This window comes from Festucalex cinctus, chromosome 7, assembly GCF_051991245.1.
Source record: "Festucalex cinctus isolate MCC-2025b chromosome 7, RoL_Fcin_1.0, whole genome shotgun sequence".
NCBI lineage: Eukaryota > Metazoa > Chordata > Actinopteri > Syngnathiformes > Syngnathidae > Festucalex > Festucalex cinctus.
In genome coordinates, this window is record NC_135417.1 from 18,413,670 (window position 1) to 18,430,054 (window position 16,385).

A 16,385-nucleotide genomic window follows, 5' to 3' on the forward strand; every position below is an offset into this window, starting at 1 on the left:
TGTTTCATTTTTTGCACATTCCCTCACTTGAACTTGTTTTGAGGTCATCAAATGTAAATATTAGACAACGCCACAACGGTTACCCTCTCCCCATGTTGCTCAACAGTTAAAGATGAGATGGGGCAAAAAAAAAAAAATGCTGCAGGACCTGGACGACTTCCTTCGATTGATGGAATCACAAATGATGCTCTTTGCCATAAATTCCCGAGGATTGGTGTTCGGACAGCAGTTCATGACCTCACCTGAAGCACACTTGGCGCTTGTGTTCTGCAGCAGGTTAATCATCCAAAACTAGCAAGTCAACTACTGAATGACTTTAACAGAGCTACAAAATGAGGCCTAGCTAGAGTGGCCTATACTTGAATCCAATTCATACTGAAAACTCTCCAGTCTGGCTGAATTAAATCAATTTTGCAAGGAAGAGTGGGCCAAAATATATCCACAGAGATGTAAAAAAAAAAAAAAAAAACTCATTGTAAAATGACAAGAAAAACATAAAAATAGAAATCGCTCGGTTTTCATTGCCGCTTAGCCATATCATATGTTTTTTTTTTTTTTACTTTTCTTTCTTTCTTTCTTTTTTAAATTTTAATTCAATTTAAGTTTAATCTTACTTGACTTATCTGTCTGATATCTACATTTGTCTGATTATCTTAAACATGTAAGTGGGAGAAACCATGCAAAAAAGGGAAAAAAAGAAAAAATATTTAAGAAAAGAGGGCATTGCTTTGCAGCCAAGGCTACGGTCAATAGGGGGCGATAACGACTTGAAAATCCAGTCGAACATCCCTGGGCATAAACAGAAGAAGAATTTGAGCGACGGAAGAAGTCGTGCAGTTCATCCGGTGCGTGCACATGTGGCTGGTGATCGCGCGTACTCATTAAAGTACTGGAGAAGAAGATAGAACATTTCTTCATCGACTCAGCTTTGTCAGAACATAGCGTATCATGAGGCCTGGTAAGGAAAACAACATTCAGTTTTGTATCAAATGTGTTGTTTAACGTATGCGTAATTGCTATCCGAATGCGCAGTCGCACGTGGGCCTGCATTCTCCTCAAGCTTACGGGATAATACCTTTACACTGAAAGTTTTAAACTTCTCAATAAATGTTTTTCTTTGTTAGCTATAACGCATCGTGGTTTAGAAATCGTGTATGAATTGTTGCTAGATGAACAAGTGCTGATCCGCCATGATGCCTCCACTCACATGTTGCACTCAGGAGTAAGGCTGAATTACCAATGTAAATTGGAATTTCGAATTTTCTGTGTGTGTGTATTTGTTTTGTTTTACGAATATACATGTTAATCTGCTAAAGGTGAATAGTATGATAGTGATGCATGTATTTTTCTTTGTTATCATCTAGGATCAATACAAATGCTTAGTGTCATTCTATAAACTCATTTTTTTTTTATACAACACACTCCTGGTTTTTGTTTTCAAATATTTCTTTTGTTATGAATGGTTCGAGATATTAAAATTAGTATTTTATATGTTCATGTAGGACTCACTCAATTATAATCTGTTGGTATTTTGCCGTGACTGGCAGCTCTCCTGCAAAAAAAAAGTTTGATTGTTGCCAAATTTGTATGTCTTACAGCAAATAAAAACAAAAAAAAGTGTAATTTTGCCGTGGGCGTCTCTGATTGGTCAATCGGCGGACAGTCATTCATTTCTGTATTTTAACAAAGTTTTTATGTTTTGTTTTGCCACCGAAAAAAGGTTATCAGCATTCCCAGCCTAACCATAACCCACAGAGCAGAGTTGTCAGGCAAGTAGGAGACTTGTCTTGACCCTACACTTTTGAGGCGAGCATCTACGACAGGAGCTGGTATACGTTCACGGCAAAATAATAATTATTTTTTAATTATTAGATCTGAAAGGAGCTGGTACACGTTCACGGCAAAATAATTACTTTTTAAATTATTAGATCTAAAAGTAAGTCCTCAGAATCATGTAGTTAAGGCGTTGCCTTAATTCTTTCTAACAAAGATCGTCTTCAGTTGTACACGTCTGTGTTAAGTTACATTTTTGCCTAATTTTTGACCCCTTCTTCTATAATGAGGAGCATCAGTGAAGTGAACCATCTCCAATGCAACTCCACATTTCCACACTGTATTGAGTCAGTCAATTTTGTGCAGTTTAGTCACCAACAAAGCCGTGGTTTACTTTTTAAATGGCAATTTCTGTTCTACCCATCATATTTTGATTGCTACTTAAGTTGTTACCCTATGTAGTTTGTTACATAACCGTAGACCTTTTCATAACCCAAAATGAGAACTGAGCCTAAAAAAGTTTGAATGAGATCCATCATTAGGTTGTCACATAAGTTATTTTTTCTTTCTCAAAAATGTAATAGAATCAATGGTAACCATTATGAAAAACACATTTCTGGTACAACACATTTCCAAAAAAGTGGTACATGTCTACTCATTCATTTGCAACCGTTTATTTTAGCAGATGCAATATTTTTGGGTAGTCACAATCCAAATGCGATTTCTGAATTCCACTGTTCTTTGTACAGGTTTCAGTCCCCGAGGAGGTCGAGGCGGTGGTGGCAGAGGAGGATTTGGTGACCGCGGAGGACGAGGAGGATTTGGTGACCGCGGAGGACGAGGAGGATTTGGTGACCGCGGAGGACGAGGAGGATTTGGTGACCGCGGAGGCCGTGGAGGATTCAGAGGAAGAGGTAAGACTTGAGGCATTTGACATTACAGTATGGAAAATAGCGAGTTACATGTTTTATCTGTTCTCTCAAATTACTTAAAATAAATGGTGAATCCAGACATTGAAGAGCATCTAAACGTTGTGATTGTTCAGAATCAGAATAGCTTTATTGTGCCACAGTGTGCAAACGTTCTGATCGTTCCATTATATGTGGAGATAAAACCTTTTCTTAGGCCTTTTTGGAGCATGCAATGGAAAATTGAAGTTCAACTGCAATTGTTTCTCTGAAAACACGTTTGTGTATGTTTTAGTACAATAGGTGATGACAGCTAAAACTTGACATAAGATGTCACTTTGTTTGCCCAAGGCGGATTCAGGTCTCCAGAGGGTGGAGGATTCAGAGGCCGGGGAGGAGGCAGAGGTGCCCCGCGAGGAAGGGGTGGACGCGGAGGCTTTGGAGCAGGAAGGAAAGTCTTGGTGGAGCCACATAGACATGAAGGTTATTCCCCTTATTTTTGTTTTTTACTCTTGTTGGCTTTCTATGTTAATTTGCCCAATGAGCATATAAACTTAGTAACTACAGTCAGCAACATGACTATGGATGGTGAGTTTTTCTTTTTTGTCTATTAAAAAGATAATACATCTGTTTATCCCAGTATACTAAAACAAATGTCCAGTAATCCTCACTATTTGAAGAGGGAAAGGACAGATTAGTTCTGGGTATAAAGAGAGTAATTGAGTATGTTTACATGCAGGCAATAATGTTTTTTTAAATCAGAGATTTGCCAATAATCGGGTTTTGTAAGGCTATGTAAACAATCCGAATATGCTCTTATTTGTTTGCCTTCTGCGCATGCTCTTCTTCACTTATCTGTTTGCAAGGAATCTCGGTCTTTATAGTACAGGAATGAGTCGTGTGCACAGCACTAGTGCTAATTCATCCGGCATTTTTAGATTTAATCTCAGTTTTAGTCCAATTTCAATCATGCTTGTTAGTTTTTAATTATAGTTAGTCAACCATTTTTATTTAGTCCTATTTTTACTCAACCATAAATCTAGAAATTTAGTCTTTATTTCAGTCCAAGAAAACAATTTTGTCTAATTTTAGTCAACAAAAACTGTCAACGTCTTAGTCTTGTTTTAGTCAGGAAAGTCATTTTACCCCTGTTGTTTTTTTTTGGTCAGCAGATTATGTTGAACATTTCAGATCTGAAACTATTTCACATAAAATTTTCTCATCTTTTTGATGAAAAACAACTTCACACACACAATTACGGTATATCAGCAAGTGGCTACTATAGCTCCATGCTATTAGCTAGTAAATTAGCCAAGCATTAGTTAGCGGTAGGATTAACATTATTGTTGGAACATTATAGCCGTTGGATTACTTTTAATCATTTATTTTATTTATTTATTTACCTTTCACCGTGAATCCAACTCCTGTCTGTCGAATGTTTGTGCATGTTGTGCTCGCTAGCTGCTGATTTAAAAGTTAGTTTATCAATGAGGGTTTTAGTTCGGTGAAAATGTGCGTTGACGAAAATATTTTTGAGTTTTCGTTGATGAAATTAACAATACACAGCACCATCCCATGATTTGCTAAACGAGTCTCACTTGAACACATTGATTTCTCTGCTGCGTTTTCGTGTTGTATTCTTTCGCAATGGCGCAAATGCCAGTGTGCATCTATACAAACATACTTGTAAATACGTGACTATAGGTCTGTGCTTTTGACGCGCAAGCCACTGGAAATACGTTATCTGTGCGTCATAATTTCGATGAGGATATTCCAATTCATCACAATGACTATGTATACGGGATTAACTTTGTCCGATGTGTAAACGGGCTATCCCGAATGTTTCAAAAACCGGAATTTTGACCTTAACCCGAATATCGACTGCTTGTAATCGTCAGTGATTTTCCCCCTTAAAAAGGTAATGTTATTGATAGAACAGTTAAATATCATTCAAACTTCTCACATTAATCTAAATGCTTTTCAGATTAGATTTTGCATGTACGTGCAATGACTCCTGCACCTCATTACGTCAGTATACTTCCTTGCATCGTAGGGTGTTTCTGAAAGAAAAAACTGCAAATAAGCAAGTTTTCCTCAAATACTGGAGGTTTAAAAAAAAAAATCACGAATGGAAATTTCATATATGCATATTAGCAGTTTATCATTCACAAATTTACTATTCATGTGTAAGCAGTAATTTGTTCCATGGGTAGCCCAGCTCTAGAAGATGCTTTTTAGCACATTGACGACGTAAACTATTGTTTGTCTCCTTAGGCGTGTTCATCTGCCGGGGGAAGGAGGATGCTCTGGTGACCAAAAACATGGTGGTGGGAGAATCTGTGTATGGAGAGAAGAGGATGAGTGTGGAGGTGAGTCTGAAGTGCATTTCCCACAGCTGTTGCAGCATCCTAACCTGTGTTACTACTTGCTACTGAATTATTTGTTTTCACTTGTCATTATTAGGAGGGAGAGACTAAGATTGAATACAGAGCATGGAATCCATTCCGTTCCAAACTGGCAGCAGCCATCTTGGGAGGAGTTGACCAGATCCATATAAAACCTGGAGCGAAAGTTATGTACCTGGGGGCTGCCTCTGGAACAACAGTGTCTCATGTATCTGATATTGTTGGGCCGGTGAGTGCTCTCTCTCTCTTTCACAACACACACTTTGAAGTTTAGTTTCTGCGACATATACGTGTGAATAATGTGAAATAATGAGTTAATGTTTAACCTAGGGCAAGGGCCGTCGACCACAAACATTTTTAACAACAAAAAATATCTGCCATGAAACTATATTTAATCATTTTTAATAGGGCCCGACCGATATGCATTTTTTTTATGCCGATTATTTAAAAATATATGTAAAGCATTAAATCACCCAACTCCCCAATTCCTTTTCAATGGGTGTCACTTACGCACCAACTTTCACGAAATAAAGATTCTCTGCTTTGAATGACAAGTCCATAATATGACCTTATCAAAAATGTCATGAAGTATACAAGGTTATTGTGTGGATTTATGTGTCAGTAATAAAACCATTCTCACTTGTTTACAACTGTTTTAAAGCATTACCTTTTCGTGCCATGTCATGTGGAAATGTGTTCAGACAAAAAAAAAAATCATTGGATGTTTGCACCCTTGAATTTTGAGAAAAGAAAGTCTTTGAATCCTTGAAATATCAACTTTAAATATAACTTGAAAGTACACTGACAAATTAAAATAAAGTGAAATAATCGAGTAAACTAAAATAATAGCAACTGAACAAACAGTGAGAACAAATAGCGTCCATGTGCGTTTTGGCCTTTGGGGGCAGAGTGGTGCCATGAATCAATGGCGTACACACTTGAAGTGAGACATAAGAAAGTTGCGATTAAATTCTATTAAAATAACTATTTTTTCACACATTCGGAAAACTTTGTGCCTTTGTGTAGTGTTATCTCACCTGTAGGTATGTGTTCTCAAATTTTTGGGTGTGCATATTCCTTATTTGAAGGAAAAAGACTCCTGACGTTGATACTAACTTCGTGTTAGCATTAGCGCTAGGCTACCGATGTTTTACAAACAAAGCATGTTTTGTATTTAAATATGCAGTGGATGTAATTATTAACGTTGTGTGTTTAATTTTACACTTACGTCGAGCTGCAGAGTCGTTAAACAGCTTAACGCTTAGGGACAACAGAAGAACAATACACTACACCCTTGCTAGGTTTTAATGCTATGCAAGCAAAATAGTGCCTTCACGGTACTTTCATAGTGTCAAACTTTGGTTTTCTTCGAATAAGTTTTAAGGGAAAAAATAATCAGCCATTTGGCTCAATTGGCCGATGTTGGAAGGCCAATATAATCGGCGCAATTAAGTGGTCTGGCCTGAATTTTTAAACCACCTTAAATTAATTAAATCATCTTAAATGGTTTGTTCCTGAATAACTGTGGCCCACAATTCCAAGTTTTGTCTTATTAATAATGGGTGAAAAAGTGCCACAAACTAAAATCTTCACCCAGAAGAATCGTCTTCCATATCACTTCTTGCATACTGTATGTAATTACCATGTTCGAAAACAAAGTATTACACCATCTACGCATCCATCATATTGTGTTGCAGGAGGGTCTGGTGTATGCTGTAGAGTTTTCTCACAGATCAGGTCGTGATCTTCTTAATGTGGCAAAGAAACGCACCAACATCATTCCCATCATTGAAGATGCTCGTCATCCACACAAATACAGAATGCTGGTTGGTAAGTGGCAACTGCTATAGAGAGGCTCAAATCCATTGGAATGGGATAAAGATTTTTGAATGTATTAATGATTTTGTCAAATTTAGAATGTTTTCCGTTTTAAGCTATTTTTTCATTGGGTGTTTTTTTTTTTCCCTACAATATTTTGATATTTAAATTGAGTATTTGGACATTTGCTTAATTGCATCCCTCTTGAGTTTGACAACTGTATTCAGTTGCCTCCATACTGCTTCCCTGTTGGCAACAGGTAATTTTGAAAAACCCTTTATCACTAAGGGAAAAAAAAGTATAATGCCATTGTGTGTGAATATTCTAACATGTACAGTGTGTAAAATAGCCTCTATTCCTATTTAGGTATGGTGGATGTAATTTTCGCTGATGTTGCCCAGCCAGACCAGACTAGGATTGTTGCTTTGAATGCTCACAACTTCCTGAAGAATGGCGGACACTTTGTCATCTCCATTAAGGTGCACTGATAACCTCCTACAGTACAGTTATTCTTCTCAACATCGAAGAGATGATGTTGTTTGTAATGAGATAAAAGATGATTAGCGGCAGATGATGGATGGATGAAAAACTGCATGAACTGATACTCCTATTTAACAATTCAAAATGTATATTCAATGGCATCTGATGCTTCTTGCTAACGATTACTGAGTAAATGTGGGTGACACTGAACACGCTTACAGAAGAGTTTTGCCATAGATGCTAAGGAAATTTCCAAATATGAAAGTTGAAATGTCAAAGTCAGGGGGTGAGTTAAAAATTGCAATATGACAAAACCAGCCTAATACGTGGACATCTTTCAACGTTTTGTAAACAGGCTAACTGTATAGACTCGACAGCTGCACCTGAGGCCGTGTTTGCGTCCGAAGTCAAGAAGATGACGTCAGAAAATATGAAGCCACAGGAACAGCTCACACTGGAGCCTTATGAAAGAGACCATGCTGTGGTGGTAGGCATCTACAGGTATGTGATTATCTTTGTACTTTGTATATGGAGAGGCAATCAACATTACTGCAGACATGTTTAACAGCTCCATCTGGTGGACCAATCTTAAAACTAAATGGTCTCATCAAATATATAGGTAACTATACTGTATTTGCAAGTCAACAAATCATGCTCTTAGTACTCTTACCACCTGGTTTATTGTTACTCATCTCTCCAAAGTAGCTTTTCGCTCAGTTTGAGATAATTATCGTAATCTAATATGAAATGCAGAGTCGCAAAAGACCAGGATAAGTTGTACAGTTTTGTTACACATTTCAAAGAAGTCTGGCTGGAACCGCTTTAAAACTTAGGTTGGAGAACAAACAGCTATGAACAGCAAATCAGCATTACTATTTATTGGTATCGAAAGCTAAGATGAGACAACAGCTACACCTTAAGCAGACACTTGAAAACCAGAAACGAATCGGTTACGGCTGATATCAGCGATGACAAATATTTAATATATTATATTTAATATTTATCAGCAATATTATTTGTACTATTTTGCACCACACAATGGTGAATTTTCAGATCTACACAATTAGAGGTCTTCAGAATTACGTATTTTTAAAAACCAGTTTTAGTTTGCTAAGGGACTTTTTTTTTTCTTTTTTCTTTTTTTTTTTAAATTTGTCAAATTGATTTAGTTACATTAATGAAAAAGCAGACATGTTTACATCGAAATATTAATTTTGAATGAAAAAGTAGAAGAATAACTGATGCTTTCTGGCACTTAACAGGAAATGTTTCCTTTTTACATTTAAAGAACCCATTCCAAAATCATTCATCTTAGTTTATATTACTGTGAGAGATTAAATTTATACTGTGATATGAATTACAGGCTGTATCGCTCAGCCCTCATTCTCTATTTGAAGCAGTTAAGTCTCTGGCAAAAATGATATATTTTTTTCCTCCATATAATCTTACATTTACACAATCTTTTTAGTGTCTGGGATTAGAGTAATAGTTTTTAATGTTTGGATGGTATGATGTAATATTCTAACATGTTTGTAAATGTTACTGTACATACAGTACATAGTGAATATTGCACTGAATCTTGATTAGAAGAAAATCGTGAATTGAATTGAAATCACTTTCATGACTATTTACATAACGCTATCAAAACGCAGCAGCAGGTATTTGGAGGCGGCTCTCAAAATGATCTCTAATCTGTCAAGTTTTTTAATGTTGCATTTTTCTGTCCTTCAGACCTCCACCAAAACAGAAGAAATAAGATGTTGACAGAATCTGGGGCAGCTGTACCATGTTCAACCGCCATCTGTTTATTTACACTTTTCTGTCAATTTTGACTGTTTGCTTGTCATTTTGCAACTGCACAACCACTTGACTTTCTATCAAGTCAAGTCAATACACACATTACAAAACATTTGGGGGTCCGCTGATGTAAAATGTGTTTAATTCAATTGACCTATATTTCACACTTGATATACTGTATGTATTTGAGTGGTTGAGCGATTTGTGCTCTACTCAGTGTAGAGCTTTGGGTTGACAGTTAGGTTTCTAAGTTGGTTTTTCATGTGTTAACAGTACTGTTTTTTTCTTGTACTCTTTCTGAATATACTTTTTATGCTAAATCATTTGGTTTCTTTTGGCCCATTGCTTCTGATCCCACAAAACATACAGCACAGTACAGTTTAATATACAAAGATTATAATACCAAGTTTTTAATGACTACGGACTTATAAATATGTAGATGTCAGCTTGTAACCTTAGCAAGTTGCATCAGTTGGCAAGTATTAAGTAATTTAAAGAGAAAAGGATTAAAGCAAGTTGCATAACCATGTTTTAATTTGTTAGTCTCTGACGAAAGACTGTAAAACTGTCGTAAGGACGTATGCCTTTTACACTGTAAATAAAACGTGTTTTAAGTAGTGGAATGTTGTTGAAGTGGAGTTTGCCAATACAAGTTGATTTGGTAGCTACAGAAGATGTCCATGAAAATGATGCCCGAATGTCCCATGTCATCTCCGCAGACCCGCTACACTAAAATCGAAGACCACAACGTCACTGTTTTGGGACGACATGAGTCATGACCTCCGACACCGAGGACGTGTTGATTGGTCTTAAATTGCTATTTGCAACATGAACCCAGCAGGCTTCTAATCTCTTTCAAACTTTTCCAAACATTAGGTTTAACCATGACACCTTCTCGAATGGTTTTGTGAATTGATGAAATATGCTTAGCAGCCGTTATTATAGAATTTCTTTGAATCCTGCAACTATCGGCCGTGGATTTGTTTTGGCAGCCATTTTGTGGGAAATTTCTCTGGAACGCGCGGGACCGTGCTTGCCTGGCATCGGGAGTGCGCCCCCAATGCAGCCCCTCTCCTTCGACCGATATTAACATCACGGAGGGGCTGTCCAGCCCACAGCTAGCGTTAGCAGTGCCTACCAAAATTAAGGGAAGTTTTTCCTCAATCTTTGCTTTTATGGTTAACCAGTCATTGGCTACCCCCCAAAGGCTAAGCAGCCCGGAGTGTGCAGGCTGTCTTCCACTTTAATTCCAATGTCAGTGTTTTATTAGCTAGCGTGTCAGCTAATAGCTATCCAATGTTAGCCTTTCACTTAACTAAAATAAGCTAACGGAGTTGATGAACCAAGTGTTTATTGCTATGCTCTAGAATGATTTCATCGTATGTGTTCGCTGTGAAACCGGCCAAGAAGATTACATGGACAAACTGACAGGATAAGGGTTCGAGCCGAGGTGTCCGCGGTTGAGGCGGTGGGCTGCCCACCTCCCCTAAGGCACGGCTAAATGAGTTGCGCCGGTTAACAGCCCCCTTCCGACAACGCTCCCTTCGATCTCTGAAGAATAAGAATTAGCCTGAAATCAATATCTTCGGGATTTATCGTGAGTGTATTCTATCGTGTATTGGGATTTCTCTGGCTGAAGACGGACGACTGGGGAGGGGGACTCTGCTCTTGTGGACGGAGGGAGAGTGGGGTTCCGAACATGGCTGCTACGCGGAACTTGGTTCGACACACCGCCTGAGGTAAGCAATAGCCGGTCTTCTTTTTCTTCTGATCATACACCTGCATGAAATCGCGTTTGAATTTGTGCACGAGGCTTGACGATTGCTTATCAGCAATCCGGTAGCATCACGTTTGTGGTCCCTGTCAACCGGCCTCTTGTCATCTCTGCCACCGCTCAGCAGAAGGGTCATGTTCAGGGGGGAATGGGCTGGCTGTGATACAACAGATTGCTTCGGACAATATAACTCGTTAACTACCCCGACTTGACAGTCTCGCCTACCCACGGAACCAGAGACGCGTAATATGATGAATGACTGTCACCCAGATTTCACGTCATGCGGTGTCCTCTAAGATTAGCTTTATTAACGCCGCCTCCATGTCGTTAATTGTCAGACTTTCTAATGGCTAACCTACTGTTGAGTGGACTGAGCGAGTGGTTATAGTCGTAAATGGTCTGATTGAACCGCCCGTGTGTGTGTGTGTGTGTGTGTGTGTATATGTGCGTGTGTCCAGGCAAGTTTCAGTAATAGTGATACTGCGACCTGCCTCAAGTTGTAATGCACGACACCAGGCGTGGAAGAAGAGGTTGCCGGTAGAACAAATCGGAGGATGGGATGTGGAATTGTTCATTTTACCGGCATATGATTGATGGATGGTCGGTCATGTGCTTAAGATGACATAGATGATCGATCAGGTGCTTCTTGATGTGTCACGTATGAGCCACACGGCTCTCCGGCTGTCCTCTGTAGATCCGCAGCATTTCATCTGCTATGACAGCTAATGCTACTTGCTAGCTTAGCAACCGCATCAGCTCCAGCCCCTACCCTGCCCTGGAGAAGAGCCGGGAGATGCTACTCCATGTACTTGTTGGAAGACTGCTTGAATTGGCCATTCTTGATGGTTCACTGAGATTTCTTAACACAGTTTCTTGCTCAGCGCAAGATGCTGCAATTACATATTCATTTGGGTATTGTCAGTTAACCCAATTTCTACTTTTACCAGCTTTGCCTTGCTGTTGGCCTCTTAGCTTATCCTGTTTTATTATATTGCACTTCTGTTTATCAAGGGGAGCGCTGGATTCAGTTTTTACTTTGATCTCTATATACCGGTACTTACAAGTTGTGTGCATTACAGTACACAAAGAATTGGGCTACTTTACATAGAGGAGAGATGTCAAGAGTGACTGAGCTGAGGGATGGTTTGCTGCCTTGCTCACCGACACATTGACACTGACTACTGACTAGCATCATGTTTTTGTAGTTTTCCATATTTCTTTGTATTGTGATTAGAGAGAGACGTTTTTTTTTTTTTTTTTTTTTTCAGGGACGATACTAATATACAGTACATTATTAGTAGTCAAGGAGGTAGATAAAAGACATTGGGAGCCGATATTCACATTCACTAAAGGGGAAAATTGGCATAAAAAACACAAACATGTTTGCTTTAAAATTCTAACAAAAAGTTCGGGGACCCCTCACCCTTTCCCCCAGGTTCATCAGCATGTCTTCAGAAGTTAAATGAAAACTTAAAACAAATAAATAGCCCTCTGTTGTTTTCTACAGTAAAAAAAAAGTTTGATGACATTTCAAAATATCTGAAATGTTAAATTTCACTTACCATAGTTTTAATTTCCAACAAAAGCAGGAGGTGCAGTGAGTGAAGTAAAGTAAAGGTCAGCAGTATCTCTTTATAAATAACTGAGATTTTAAGTCATTAGTTCCCTGAAGTTAATACCATTTGAAATTGATGTATTATTGACCTATAATGTGTTTTCTCAAAGTAATCGAGCGTCGAGTGCAATTGGACCACTAGTCCAAGTTGACGTAGTAGTTGTTAGCCACTAAGTAAGGTAATCTTTATATTGTACTCAATAGAGCTGCACAGTGTATATAGAAAAAATATCAGTATCACAATATTGGCCCATTCAATATGTGTATCGCAAAGACATGCAATAAGTTTTCATATAGAATTTTATTCTTTAATCTGAATTTGACCAGTCAGACGCTAACTTAAAATGTGCTACGACATCCAATAGTTGAACATTGTCGAGAGGTGGTTGCAATTAATTAACCAAGAATACAGTGAATTTCCTCATTTTGACGCATGAAAAAATGTAATTCTTTCATGAGATAATAATGTCATTTCTGTAGGTACGTTAAATATCACAATAATATCGATATCGCCATATTCAGCAACTATATTGCATATCGCATGTTTTTCCAATATCGTGCACGTGCAGCCTTAGTACTTAAACACAAACCGTGTTCAGTGAAAAATATATTTTGAGCAGAAAATGGTCAAACACGATCAACATTCAAATCAACCTGATTTGTTCCAGGGTCAAACTGTTGACATCACACATTTTCGTAATATAATTTTCCTTCTTTTTTTTTCTTTTTTTTTTTCTGTATGATATGAATGCCATAGTTTAAAAATAATTTAATAATTGCCAGTTTTTGAAAAATAACCACTGTTAATATAAGGTCTAAGAATAAAAAAACAAAAAAACAAATTTAACTTTAATAATGAGAACAATAATGTAAACATGGTATTGCTCACACGTGTGTCTCATACAGGTTTTTCATCTTCTGTGTCAAATAAGTGAAAAAATAAATTAACCACAGTTAAAAAACACACAAAAAAACAGTTAACATTGTTAAAAAGCAGTAACCCCATAGGTAATTTTGAACACAAATATCGGAGCACTGAATGCAAGTACACTATTTTCATCTAGCTACCTGTGTGTGTGTTTTACTTTTTTATGTATGTCTTTTGGGGCAGCACGATGTTTGAGTGATTAGCACATCCGCCTCCCAGTACTGAGGACACAAGATCGAGTCCAGGCTCCGGCCTACCTGGGTGGAGTTTGCATGTTCTCCCCGTGCCTGCGGGGGTCTTCTCCGGGTGCCATCTCTGCTCGGCAAGGCTGTACTTATGATTGATGCGTTTCTATTGGCAAAAGCAGGCACAACAAGTAAAACACATACTACAGTCAGTATTTCTAGTACCTGGTCTGCCAGGGTTCCAGGTGGTGCTTGGCTGATACTGTTACTGATACTGACTTTTGAACAGATTTAGGGACAGGAGGGACACACACAAACTTCATGTCCTGGACAAGTCACCAGCCAATCGCAGGACATTTGTGAACTGTGAAGTCAGTGGGAATTGTGCCAGCTGCACGAGTCAGCTTTGTGAACCCCTACTACCCTATCACTGGATGCCCCATTATGTAATGTTTGTTTTGCTAAGTGACCCACTAAATCGCCATCTAATATTGGCCAGGACTACTTCTCAGACTTGACCCGACAAATATGACTCTCTTCCATCACAGAAGAAAACTCTTCATGAAAATGTGCCAAACATGTCATCCCTTGACTTACAATAGCCCCAGTTTGCGTGTTTTTCTCAGCACGAGACACTTTGTTTTGTTTGGGTAGATAAAAAAAAAACAAAACAAAAAAAACGATTGCGTTGGTTACATTTTTTATTTAATAGCAATACACACTGACAGCATCTTGAGTGAAATGGAGAAAAAAAAAGAAGAGATCCACACTTACAATAGAATTTCAGCTGTTTATTGAACAGACAAGCAGCCAAATGCATGAATACAAAATGAAAGCATTCACAAGGAGCATGGAGCAGATGTTATCAATGAACTAACATTATGCGGCATTCATATTTATTATGATGCAAAGAAATCCCATTTGTTGAAAGTTGAAACAAATATTACATGAGAAATGAGGGTTATGTTGTCCTAAACTGAGGACCAAATTATATTTTTAGAAGGTTATTTGAAAATTTGTCATTGGAATAATTCTCTTTTTAAGATGTATATTTTTATATCATTTCTCTTTTGAGTAATCCATCCGTCCATTCTGTACACCACTTACCATGTTCATGGTCATGGGGAGATGGGAGTTTTCCCAGCAGACCGGGCAAAAGGCAGATTAAACCTTGGACTGGCCAGTCACAGGGAACATGTAGACTGACAACCGTTCACAATCACAGGGATAAGAATGATAGATTAATTGCGAATTATACGGTCCTGTGGAATTGATGTTGCGCAATTGTGTCTTGAAGTTATTTAGGCAAAATGAAGTGCATTACTTGGCAGCAACTAATAGAGGCCCCGTTTATTCTGACTCAGCTAGTTCCACTATTAACTATAGAGAGACCGATAATCAGCCTATCGGCGCCGATATTGGGCATTTTGATGAATATAGGTATCGTCCTTTTTAAAATCTGACGGCCGGTATAAGGTAAATATAAAAACAATTTTAATCTCAGGGTTTATTTACATTTTCAGTTAACTTTATAAGAGATGGTACTGACCCTGGGAACATTCAGAATTTTTTATTTGTTTTTGTTCGACATTAAAACAAAGAAATGTGAAAGTCTGAGATTTCAGGTATTTTTAATTTTAGGGAAAAATATTTACTGTAGGGAGAGCTATGGTATGACTATGTACTTGGTTAAGTTTCCATTTAACTTTTTAAGACGTAGTGATAACCTTGGGAGCTCCCTGAACATTTTTTAGAAATTTAAAAGGATGTCAATCGTCTAAGATAAAAAAATAAAATAACTTTTACATTTTGAATAATTTTTTTTTTTTTAAAGTTAAATGACCAGGCTGTAAGTCAAGATTGACATTTGTAATTAATTTTTTTTTTATGCCAATGTTTTTTCCCCCCTTTTTACTGAAAATGAATATTGGCTTCAAATATTAGTTATTGCCCTCCTTGACTACCAATAAATGATCGGCCCTGGGAAAACAAAAAACAAAAAACAACAACATATCGTTCTAGGGCTGCACAGTATATTGAAAAAATATCGATATCGCGATATTGGCCTATGCAATATGCATATCACAAAGACATGCAATAAGTTTGATATGGAATTTTATGCTTTTATCTGAATTTGACCAGTCAGACTCTCAGGTTTATATATTTTACATTTATTAAACATGACAAAAAAGGAGGGAAGACAGACAAAAAAAAAAGAGAGAGAAGACACTCAGTTCAAAGTTCACGAGGAGAGAGGAGAGGAACTGACTGATACAATTCACTATTGCACTCTCTGAAAAATCCCCTCCTCACCCTCTCTTTTTATTTGGTTTCCATGCCCTAAGTTACATGGGTGTTCCAACCCTAATAATGCAAATGCAAAACATAGTTGGAACACAGTGTACTAAACGAAAATGTGCACTGCCACCCAATAGTTCAACATTATCGAGAGGTAATTACAATTAATAAAGAATACATTGAGTTTGATTATTTTGCCGCATAAAAAAATTGTAATTCTTCCATTAGATAATAAAAATGTCATTTCTTTAGGTACATGTTAAATATCGCAATAATATCGATATCGCTATATTCAGCAACTATATCGCATGTTTTTCCAGTATCGTGCAGCCCTATATCGTTCTATCTCTACTATTAACGCCACCATGTTAGTTAAGGCCTACATACTATGACAACATTATCTG

General features: G+C 37.7%; 2 protein-coding genes across 2 annotated transcripts in view; both read left to right on the forward strand.

Annotated features, from left to right (window-relative positions):
• The first annotated feature begins 791 nt into the window (after positions 1 to 791).
• fbl (fibrillarin) lies at positions 792 to 9,798 on the forward strand. Its single transcript, XM_077526051.1, has 9 exons — positions 792 to 958; positions 2,523 to 2,687; positions 3,033 to 3,164; positions 4,956 to 5,050; positions 5,145 to 5,315; positions 6,784 to 6,916; positions 7,271 to 7,383; positions 7,740 to 7,885; positions 9,116 to 9,798. The coding sequence occupies exons 1-9, from the start codon at positions 949 to 951 to the stop codon at positions 9,138 to 9,140; spliced, it is 990 nt and encodes a 329-aa protein (XP_077382177.1). The 5' UTR covers positions 792 to 948; the 3' UTR covers positions 9,141 to 9,798.
• A 395-nt stretch (positions 9,799 to 10,193) lies between these two features.
• Positions 10,194 to 16,385, forward strand: part of dyrk1b (dual-specificity tyrosine-(Y)-phosphorylation regulated kinase 1B) — a 66,313-nt gene continuing 60,121 nt past the window's right edge. Inside the window, exon 1 of the mRNA XM_077526047.1 lies at positions 10,194 to 10,920. The gene's annotated coding sequence lies outside the window, so the exon portion shown is untranslated. The remainder of the gene's footprint in view (positions 10,921 to 16,385) is intronic.